The sequence below is a fragment of the Daucus carota genome, chromosome 4, assembly GCF_001625215.2.
Source record: "Daucus carota subsp. sativus chromosome 4, DH1 v3.0, whole genome shotgun sequence".
Lineage (NCBI taxonomy): Eukaryota > Viridiplantae > Streptophyta > Magnoliopsida > Apiales > Apiaceae > Daucus > Daucus carota.
This window is the reverse complement of record NC_030384.2, coordinates 19452493-19464094: the sequence shown is the minus strand read 5'-3', so window position 1 is coordinate 19464094 and position 11602 is coordinate 19452493. Positions and strand designations below refer to the sequence as shown.

General features: G+C 33.1%; 1 protein-coding gene across 3 annotated transcripts; it reads right to left on the bottom strand.

The window, feature by feature from the left end:
* Positions 1 to 1246: 1246 nt before the first annotated feature.
* On the bottom strand, positions 1247 to 10350 carry LOC108219165 (signal peptide peptidase-like 4). Of its 3 annotated transcripts, XM_017392463.2 has the most exons (14): positions 10013 to 10350; positions 8443 to 8601; positions 8227 to 8338; positions 6991 to 7110; positions 6497 to 6648; positions 6188 to 6370; positions 5365 to 5399; positions 4575 to 4737; positions 3263 to 3316; positions 2608 to 2700; positions 2367 to 2509; positions 2116 to 2186; positions 1736 to 1819; positions 1247 to 1581 (listed from the first exon to the last, which is right to left on the bottom strand). In XM_017392463.2, the coding sequence occupies exons 1-14, from the start codon at positions 10172 to 10174 to the stop codon at positions 1484 to 1486; spliced, it is 1629 nt and encodes a 542-aa protein (XP_017247952.1). In that variant the 5' UTR covers positions 10175 to 10350; the 3' UTR covers positions 1247 to 1483. The 3 variants fall into 3 exon arrangements, 1 of the variants encoding a protein (XP_017247952.1); XR_010291045.1 differs by lacking the exon at positions 1247 to 1581 and having other exon boundaries at positions 1754 to 1819; positions 2273 to 2509; positions 10013 to 10320; XR_010291046.1 differs by lacking the exon at positions 1247 to 1581 and having other exon boundaries at positions 1754 to 1819; positions 2289 to 2509; positions 10013 to 10320.
* Positions 10351 to 11602: the final 1252 nt, after the last annotated feature.

Here is an 11602-nt window from a genome sequence, read left to right as displayed (position 1 = left end):
TCATAGCTTTTGTACTAAATAAATTGTACAAAAAATATCAATAAATTTATCCAAACACATAAGTTAAAGATTACTTTAACTCTAAACTTCTTACTATAAGTAAAAAGTAGTATTGCAAGTTAAATGGTATTACATGTGATGATGCAATTTGCTTGTAGAAGAGGTGAAAGAGCAGTTAGAAGCAAAAGAGAAGGTAAGGAATAGCTCAGAAACAATGCAACCTTTGCACTATACTTTATACCTTGCCCACCTTGTATACAACATTAAAACCTTCTTAGGGAGCTCTCCTTCCCTATATTCTAGTTACAAGTGGAAATTCAATCTTTTACCTTTCTGTTTTTCTCAACCTAATGAACTTTATCAAGAAAAGTTCATCAACATTCGTCCTCAAAATTTTAACTCTGGGATATTTTGGGTCAATTGTTTGCCGCAACCTTTCAGCGGTTATCATGCACAAACTTAAATCATTAGAGTGGCTTTATTGCTCGGTGTGCATACCGGCCTCTGCGTTGTGTGCTGTTTTTGGTAATTTCCGCGGCTTGCATGAGCAGACGGAAGCAGGGCAGCTGCTACAAGTCCCAGGAAATGATGGTCCTGCGCCTTTGAATAACAGAGTGGCGGATGTGAAAACGACGATGCCACACGTACCTCCGGCAAGAAGGGTGAAGAAGAGTGTGAGCATCAGTGAAAATGTGGAAGAAATAGTTCCCAGCAAAAAGTGGAACAGAAAGATATATGGAATGGATAATGAAGATGTGAAACCATTGAAGTCAATTTTGAAGGTTGGTTCTCGCATAAGGGAGAAGCAATAATAACACACAAGGAACTGTATATTATTTTATCTTCATAGGTCTATGAATAAATTTGTTAATATGCTCGTGAAAATGGTCGTAAATAAATTCATGAATGAACAAGCTTGTGAACTGGTCTATGAATAAGTTGTTTTAGTCACCACAAGTTAAAAAAAAATGAACAGCAAGTAGCCACAAGTTCAAAAAAAGTAAATTAAAAAGTAAATTTTAATTTATGTATTTGAATTTTTTTTATCGGGTATAAAAAAATATTAATATAATAATAAAATATTATAAATTTTTATTTCAGATGATTTTGTACACTTTATAAAATAAAATTTTTAAAAATAAAAGTAATTCACTAAAAAGAGAGAATTTTCAAAATCTCATATTCTTATAAACTCGAATTGACTTATAAATGAGTATATATGGAAACAGTAAATTAGGAAAAGAAGTTAAAACAAACATCCCCTAAATATTTTACTAAGTTTTTTTGTTGGTGAGGCTAGTGCACACAAGTTTAAATTATTAACAAACTAGGTCTATTGCTTTGTTCTGATGGTAAACATTTTTTTACAATGTAAGAGGTAATGCACAAAAGAGGTGTATGAAAGTACAGATTCTATTCTATAGCTATGAGTTCTGTATTCCTAGATGTTGTTAGATATGATCTCCACAGTCAAAGTGTAGGTTTAATTCGACGGCTCATGCTGGCATATCCTCTCTGGTTCTCCTTTGTTCCACAAGTTGTCGAGTTCCCCTCGGCTGTTTGCCAGCGTCAGGAATGTGCCTAGATGGGCAGCACATGATATTGAATCAAAATTAGGAAGAAATTGCAACAATGAAGAGTTTCTGATTCATGTTTTATGCATATTAAAACAAAGATGCTATTTCAAATGATAATAATATGAAGGTTTCCTATAAATGGTTGCTGGACAGTGTACCTAGCATAAAAGGTACAATGTAGAGTAAAGCTGGCTGACCATGCCCATCCATCAAATTCAAGGCCAGATATGTGACGAGAAGACCTGTAGCAATTTGGCAAAAACATACCAGACTAAGGAAATTTTGAATATGACAGAAAATCAAAAATCCCCCAAAAGGCTAAAATAGTCCAATCTTTCTCTTGTATCAATAAAAGGCATATTAACATCCTCAAAATATATATGGATCCTCTATTTACGATTTATACATACAAGTATGATGCATGCAATTACAAAACACATAATCTTGTACCGAACTAGATGTGGATCATGCTCAAAAAAAGGGTTCAAAAGATGTATCTCAGACTTGGAGTTTGCATGGTCATATAACAGGTTCATACCTAAACCATAAGCTATTATAGTCCAAAGAAAGTATCCACCTCGAAGCTTTTTCTTTGCTAGCCAGTCATACCTGCAGAAATAGAAAATTGATAAATGATTAGCTTTCTTATTATTTTAAGGATCTTTTTAAAAAAATTAATTAAGTGATATACTAACTGAATAGTGTATTTACATCCACCATCAGTGTAAATAATGCCTTGGTCTCTAGCAGCACATAGCAATCAAGAAACCAGAATCTATAGGCTCAAACCTTAGGGAAAATACTACTAGCAATCCTGGTAAGATAATATCACCAAACCCAATAATGCTGTAGCCACCCCAGGTGTCAAACATCCGTGGAATTTTTAACAGCATCGGAATGCCATCTTCGCCGCTATTATCACCCCGAGCTACCTATATAGAGAAGAGAAAAGCGTTCCATCTATGTCATTATATGGTTTCGAATGTGTTGAGTAATACCCACAAGTATGTGAAAACTTTCAACAACTCACCACTATCATAACACTTTTATGGAATAGCCATTTGGAGACGAAGACCCAGAAAATGTCATACAAGAAAGCACAACTGAGAAGAACTGTTCCAACCTAACCATACAAAAGAAAAGAGAAATGATAAAAAAAAAAAAACTTGTTTGGCAGATGATTTACAAAGATTCTCAATCTATTTTCAGATGCTTAAGCAGGATCTGATTCCTACTGTTGCATACTATCAGAATAAATTCTTGTCGATTTGGAAGAGTACTCCAAACAACCTCCAAAACCATAATATTATGCAAATGAAAAAAATTAAGATAACCAAAGATAAAAAAGGCACAAGAACAGGTACGATGTACAATCTAATGAATCTCACACTTGTCTGCCACTTGATCGAAACATAATTTGTATATGCCATGGCTTAAGGATTCTTAATTAAGAAGTAAAATGAGAATGATTTACAGTTAGAAGAAGCTAGGCTAATTTTTAATGCACAAGACATCAACACAAATGACACAGTTAATATCAAAGACTCAATGAGCACAGTCCCAGAACCAAACAGAAAGTGTTCTGAGGCTAGCATTCGCATACACAAACCACAGTTTACATGTATGTATGTGTGCTCGCAGATTAGCCCAGTAGTTCATGAAAGAAAATGAGATAGGATAGTCACCTTGAGATTTGGAACTCGTACAATTTGAAGAACTGTTATTATCAACGCAACACCCTGATGGAAAAAGAAAAGTAAAGAAAACTTTTACTTCAGAAATAACACTGATGATTGATCTCAATTATATATGCATTCCCTGAACTGTCAACGGTAAGGTTTTATTTACAGCAAGCATGAAGTTAGAGCAACCGTTGGTGTATATACCTCAGGATAACTATATGAATTCCTAACGACAAATAGGAAAAAAAAAAGTGGAGTTATATAACAAACAGAGCAGTTCCACATCATGGTGAGTGGTCACAGAAACTGATTTAAAATTAATGGAATAGAAAATTTGCTGATATCATCAAATTCATGTCTATTGTGTTCAATTTTTATTTTTTTTTCCAATTTATACAGTATAGAAGAACAAACTGGATCCTATTGTGGCACTACCTTTTTCTTCAAGTTGATAAAGATAAATGTTGACTGATGCAAATCTATGAAGAAGTGCGGTGTTTCAAAATATGTAACAGGGAGATCAGTGTTTGCTATCTAAAGGCAGTACAGGAAAACAGGCGGTTCAACTAGCCCAAAAGACTGGCAGTTTACTTTCATCTTTCAAGAGAGCTGATAAGTGATAGAAGTGCAAGTTGCATTCATATTCAAATAGTTGTCTATATTCGCTCACGGATGTTACTATTTCACTACTGTATGTTGTATATTTTTAGAGGCTATACAGGGTAAAATGAACTCCCTATGACCCTATCACACTAGAGGTTAGGAAGGAATACAAGATATTTGTAGCACTTCAACCCATAGGTAAGCAATCAGAGAATGAGCACTTTAACCCGACTTGAAGTACAACCTTCTCAATGTTTCAGCATCCCATCAATCCATTCTAAGTGATCTAGTCACTGTTCCCCCCTCCAACCACTGGGAATAGTTTTTTTAACAGCTAACCCTTGGTTTTCAATTTCTTATAAATACAACAAACTCAAAACTTATCAAGGTAGGTAGCTGTCTTCAAGTTTTTTATGGTCTTCAAATTTAACAAGTTTTGGAAAAAAAAAATGCAATATTAAGGTTCTAGAAGTTATAAACGAATACGAGAGTATATCTTCTTCGGATATCAGACTATTGGAATCAGAAAAAGTGGGAGTTAATCTTTTAGGTGGTGAATTTCCTTGCAAGTACATGCATATAACTAGGAACAGACTGAAAGGAATTCATTTCTCTAGGAATTTAGTGATCATCAATTATAAATGAATAAAACTCATACACGTCTTTAAAAAAAAAAAAAAACTCATACACATACACACGAAAAATTTCTTACAAGGACGTCTTGACCTATCCAAGCAAGGGAAACACGGCGATAGGCTGCCCAAACGACAGCAAAAGCTATGCAGAATGGAGTAACACCCAGAGTTAAGTATGAGACAGCACCCAGAAGGGGGAGTTTAACATTTGATTCACGAGCATGGTCAAAGAACCTGAAACTGTATTAAGTAACAAAAACAAATACTTTACATAACTTATGTGACAAAATAAATGAAAAGTTGTCCTTGCAATACATAGTTACACAACCTATCATTGACATGTGAATACCAAGTAGAATATAGTTATTGTAGCAATTAGCTGCCAGAAAAAACTAAAGGAGAGAAAGTAAACGTATATCTCTACTTTAAAGACTACGAAGAAAGGTTAATGTGTCTCAACACAAATATTATCTTTTTAATTAATTTTTGCCCGAGTTCAAGTATTTAATATTTACGTCTAGTATATAGGATCATATTACCTTAGTCAATGACATTTGGAAGTGGACGGAAGAGATTACTATTATCCTAATTTAAAATTTCTTATGCCTATCTCTCTTCAATGTTAATGAATTTACGCAAAAAAAAAAAAAAAGAAGAGAAAAAATCATTTTTCCAACAAGTTGGAGGTTGAGATTTTGTGTCGATATATATATTATGAACAAACAAATAGAATGGAAGGCGCAAGAAATTTTGTGCAAGAGAAAAGATGGAGCATTTCAGTTTCAAAAATATTTTTCGAACATCAGTATTACAATAATAATTAGAATACACGTAAGTTATGACCCATGAACAGAACAGTTTGTATACCATGATAACCAAGCCACCAGACAAGTTTGCAAACCCTGTAAATACAATGAGGGATCAATATTAGCACTAAATCTCAAGAAGTTAAGAGTAAATAAAATAAAGCAAGATATCATTACTACTGATTCAGAACAAAATACTTCTAAATGACATAATACTTGGTAAACAGGATATCCATGCCCATATCTCAAATTACATCAAAAACTAGAATATAAAAAGGTTGGTAGTCGAACCAAAAGATTTCTAATCCACATTATGCCAGGCATCTTTCAATTATACCCATAGGCCATATGGTACACTCATGACTCAAGTGGAAGGGCGTGGTTTAAAATTTTGCTTATCAAAATAAAATAACACAAAATGAAGCCTAAAAGTGATAATGCTTCTAAAATAACTTCCAGTTGATAAAAATGGAATAGAATCTCATACAGGCCAAATTCCTGTTTAACTACCATCAGTAACATTGTAAAATGAGATGCCAGAATAGTTGATACCAAAAAAATGACTTCGAAACAATGTACTGATTTTCCCTCTAACAATTCCACTCATATGCCTATTTTAAGTAGGAGAAATTGACAAGTGATCATGAGCACGAAAAACATGTCAACAAAGGAGGAGAAAATTACACCTAACAGGAGCAAGAGAAAAAATTTGAACTTCATGTGCTTAGAGTAAAATTGTAAATTTAGATTCATACAGTTCATGAAATTTTTAAAGAACTATAATTAAGAGCATAGACAAGTGACTAACAATAAACTTTATGCAAATTTCGTTGAGTATAACAAGCACCAACAAACAACAAATTGTGATCTGAAGGAAAGCACACCTCAACGCCGCCAATGCAGAAAACCACCACCAAAATTTCAATAAACTTGTATGACATGAACTTGTAAAGCAGGACCAAGAAACAAGATGCTATCAAAATAAACAGAATCGCGGATGTTGTGGTAATGTCCACCACGCTACTGTAAGAATTTTCATCTGGCCTCAAATAATCATCTGGCGCGTCCTGCAAGAACATTAAATTTATCAAATTAAAGACTAAAGAATTTTTAGCAAGTACATGCCCCAAAATATCAAATCGATCACCCTATAATAGAATATAAGATAACAGAATATTATAGGACAGCAGGACCTTTAAGAGCTTCTCCTGTTCATTAATTGCTTCGTTGTCACTCCATGCTGACCAATAAGACGCACATAAAATGGTTCCAACAGCCATAATCCATAAGAACACTTCAGCCACATCAATTGATGGGCGATCAGGAGAGTATAGTTGTACGGTAACTGCACAAAGAAGATCCTATCAGTGAAGGTGCATCATGCGTCGGCTATCAAATACAAGAGGCATCGTTCATGTACAAAAATATTATAGACCATTATCAGGACACATCTCATTATAAACGAACGCTGAAAAAAACTATGTCCCGACCGTCCCAGAATAGATGAGCCTTTGACTTTGTGAATACAACTATTTCACAGTGAAGGAATGATACAATGCGCAAATGGCAATATCTGATCAAAAAGTTCATAACACTTTTTTCTAGTCTTTGATTTTTCAAACCAAACACATAAATCTATGATTAACAGTTACTCTTATCTGTATTTTAACCACTGAATAAGTCTTACCGTTAAGATCTCTGTTTATACTTTCTTCCAAAGTTGCACCGACATCTTGTGGGAGCATAACTGCGGGTATGCTGATTTCCATGAATGTTTCATTTACTTCACATACCATTTTGAAAAGCTCTGCAGAAGAAAACAAGTTAAAAATAAAATATACAATTTAACTTTCTGAGCTTAACATACAATATTAACTATAAGAACAATCTTAAAGATCCTTTTGACATCGCAAGCTCCAGCTACACTGACGTTAGTGACATTGTACATTTATGCTAGCTCCTGTTTTCATTAAGAAGCCATATACACAAAAAATGTAAAACGATTGAGTGAGTTCGAATAACGCAATTTGAAAGAAATTTAATTAAGTTGGCCTCCTTACTTCCACGGTAACCTTATTGATGCCCTAGCCAGAATGAATCGATTCAAGCAGTTGTACCAATGGTGGAATGGATATAAGATCACAAAAATAATTCAGTGAGACTTAAAAGACACACTAGGGAGTAAAAGATATAGTTTATGCAGTCATAAGAAATTGCAATATCGTTATGATGCTATACTTAAGGTTTATCAGCACTCTATACTTTCTATTTGTGTTTTTTCGGCTCCAGCTTTTCATTCATTTCCTGAAAATTTTGTGTTGGTCTATTATCTACATTGTTTTTTGTAGAGAACGAATTTATTGTTTTCTATTTTTCAGTATTAAATAATTGCCCACTGATTCAGTATTAGTTAAATATACATTTTTGTTTTCCACTTGGTTATTTCGTTTTTTACTAAGAGCGTCTCCAACCTATTACACTACTTTGGGTGATTTTTTACATCAAAATGGTGTATAAGTTGCACTATCTTCTAATCAACTCCAACCCATTGCCACTAAAAGGAATCCTTCTTGTACTATATAGGTTATTTAATGGTTAAAGTGCAATATTTAGGCAATAAAGGGTAGTGCTGGAATATCTAAAAACACAAGAAGTTACACCAAACTTTGGTGCAACACCAAATATGGATGGTGTAATATTTAGAGTTCGGCTGGAGCTGAATTTTACATCAAAATGGTATAGAAGTACAAATTTGTAGTTGGGTTGGAGATGGTCTAACTGTCTGATTTGCAGCTCAAAAGAACTAGAAGTTCGATGTTGTGAGTATTGACCATAAGTTTAACAAAGTAGTCTTTCACAGTTTGACCAATGTTGGACCAGTTTTCATAATTCACTTAAAAAGTGTAAAGTGAAACTGAGTTACCTTTCTGGTCGTTTATAACGAGAATGGCCGATGCACCAGCAGCTTCAGCAATATTGGTCTTTGATGTGAAACTGCAGTTACCGCGGTGCACTAGGATGACCTCACCTGTAAGCTAGCATTAAATAGACCATCAAGATGTTAAAGTTCTGACTGAAGTGTGACAATTACAGGCGAACAAGTATTGGTCAATGAGTAGAGCAGAATCGCATATTAAACCTTATTTTTTGGTTTACTGCAACAATCAGGAGGGTCTGCCAGGACAACTCGACCTTTTATAGCATCTTTCTGCTTTGATGGTAAGGTGGGACCAAATCGAGCACCAACACCAACAAACACATCTTTCTTTTGACTATCAATGAATGTTGGAACTTTTACCTGGTTAGAATCAGTAAATAAGATGTATGACAAAGATGAGTTTATTTACATAATGTAACCAGAAAAAACTTGACATCATAATTTCTAACCCCAAATTATTAATAGTATGAAGCAAGAGGCGCTGGATTAGCTACACATATTGAATGCACCAAAATATGTTAAATAATTGTTCCTCTTCATCTTAGAAACACACACACAAAAAAGGTTAATGGGTGTTTGGTTGGGGAGAATGGAATAGGATGAATAAAGTTAATGGGAAGCAATGGCGGTAGGAGTGAAGTTTTTTTAAAAAAAATGAGTATGGTTAAAATTTCTATGATGAGATTTGGGAGGAAAATGAGTTTAGGGGAGAATGGAGCATTTGGAGTTTGGAGCTCTGGTTTAGGGGGATAAGAATGGAATGAAGGACGGAATGAAAATTTTAAACATTTACAAATAATATAGTTCAAAATTCATGACATTCCTTACATATTTATTCATCCTAAAGAAACACAGCTTATTAACATTAAGAATTTATATATGTAACTTGGCAAAAAAAAAAGAGAGAGAGGAAGTGTATATGTCATAGCCACATACATCAGTAACTACTATATATTTATATATACGATATGTAGTTCAACATATTATCACTACATATACAATATAATCTGGTATCAGATACAATAAAGAACGAATTTTTTTATCCTTAGGTCATCCCAATTTGACTTCCTTATATAATTTAATTAATGCAACTTTAATGCACAAACTAAATTTTCCATCTTTAGTTCATCCTTAGTCAGATAACAAAACTAACCAGCAAACATATAGACGATCAACCACAACAATTGTGACTACTACTTAAAAAAGTTACACAAATCATAATGATCACCATAACCAAAATCCAAAAACCCAGATTATCACTTACAATTACACCAAAAGAGTAAAACTCTACTTTCAACTTCAATTAATATGATTTATTAAATATTTCAACCAAAAAAGTTAACTCTTGTATGATCCAAGTCGGAAGCTGGTGAACCAAAAAGAATCTTTGACATGTATCCAATACAAATATATGGCAACATTAAATTCAAAATCAATAGCCACTTTTTGATACATATATGCAAGCTTGTTGCCATCTCGGTGTAATCATATATGTTTTGATACTTTAATCGAAGATATACAAGCTTTGCATCAACAAAAAAAAGAAGAAGAAGAGGCATCCAATTTCCTTTCTCACATACATATAAAATATTAGTCAACACATGATCATCCTATTAATTTACCATGTAAACCAATCCCAACTCTAAAAATCAATCACCCTAACATCAAAAAAACCAAGCAAGATTAGGCAAAACAAACATGATCAAACAACAACAAAATTAAAAAAAAAAAAAACAAAGAAAATTACATGAAAAAAAGATTAGAGTTTTACCAGAACAAAGTCATTGTCACAGCCTGGCTTCTTTGGAGCAATGTTATCTTGATGAACTACATCACTAGCAAACACAAGTGAAGAAGAAAATAACAAAGTAGCAACAATTACCAAAACTGCAGCTAAATTAAGTCTTGCAAGCTCTTTAATTGATGCTAACATTTCTTTCTCTCTAGATCAAACAAAAGGGTTGTCTTGGATTTAGTTTAATTTTATTTTCTGGGTATGTAAGTTTGAGCTATGTTAACAGCAGAGAAAATGGTAAGAACAGGTCAGAGGAAGAAGAAGATATGTACAAAACAAAAAGAAAGAGAGAGAGATGACGTATAAATGTTATTGAAACTACAGTAACCTATAAATTACTGTAATATTTATATATAAGTTTTTAATAATTAATATGTTTTCTATGCATAATTAGAAAATAACATAAAAATAGTCTTTACCCAACGATTTTACAACAACTAGTTTACAAAATTTATTTAAGTTTATAATATGAGAATAATTATATAAGACTTAATTACTGTAAATTTTTATCTATTATTAAAATTTAGAGAAACGAAACTAATAACATTAATTTGTATTATTTTTAAGTGACCAAGTGTATTTAAATTTGAGTTTCCTCGTAACAAACGATAGACATGATCCAGCTCAATTATTTTAACAATGATATGTACTTTTTGTCGGGGAGTTCACCTGTAGACTTAGGATTCGTGGGCGACGCGGCTTAGGATATTATATTCCTATATCTTGTACTTGCATGATGTTTCCTCTGCTTAAGGAGAATTAGTCTGTTTTTACGTTGTCTGAAATTTATGTTTAATGACGGCTAATAAGTCTTTTTTAATGGTTGGTTGGAGAAAAGAAAATAATATAATATACATTTATATTTATATTATATTTGAAAAATAAAATTTTAGTATTATAGCATATATAATTATAAGTTATAAAATTATTAAAAATTTTGTTTCAAATTTTTTATTAAAATATTAAATTCGAGTTATGTGAGATAATATGACAAAACAAATATTTTTGTCTTTTTTGGTTGAATCTTATATCACAAGTCAGCTAACAGAATTAAGATGGGTGGTTCAACATCATCTTCCTCCAAGGTTATTGACCACTTCTATTAATTAAATACGCGGAAACTTGATCTTTTCCCTTAAACTTGGTCTATTTATAAACTAAAACAACATTATACTTGAGGACATGTTCTTTAATTTTGAAAGAAATGCTAGTAATCTCTTGTTGTGGCATTTCCAAGAAACTTATGATACATGTTCTTTAGATATAATTTGTTAGTGTGATATTAGAGCTACACAAAATTCTTAAATGCATCATTAAAAAAATATAGAGCTATTTATCACATTGAAATATGTGCCATGCCAATTTGTAGACTCAATCAATGTAGCCGCTCTGGTTAGGCAACGAGTAGAACATCTTGTACCTTACAGCTGCATGGGAGCTAAAAGTAATGGCAAATGTTGCGGAATAGTGGCGGCGGCCCGTCAGTGCTGTGATGCAGCTAGGAGGCTCATATTTGAAGTTTCAAGCCATAGAGAGATCGGTCTCACTCCATCCGAAACAATTGCT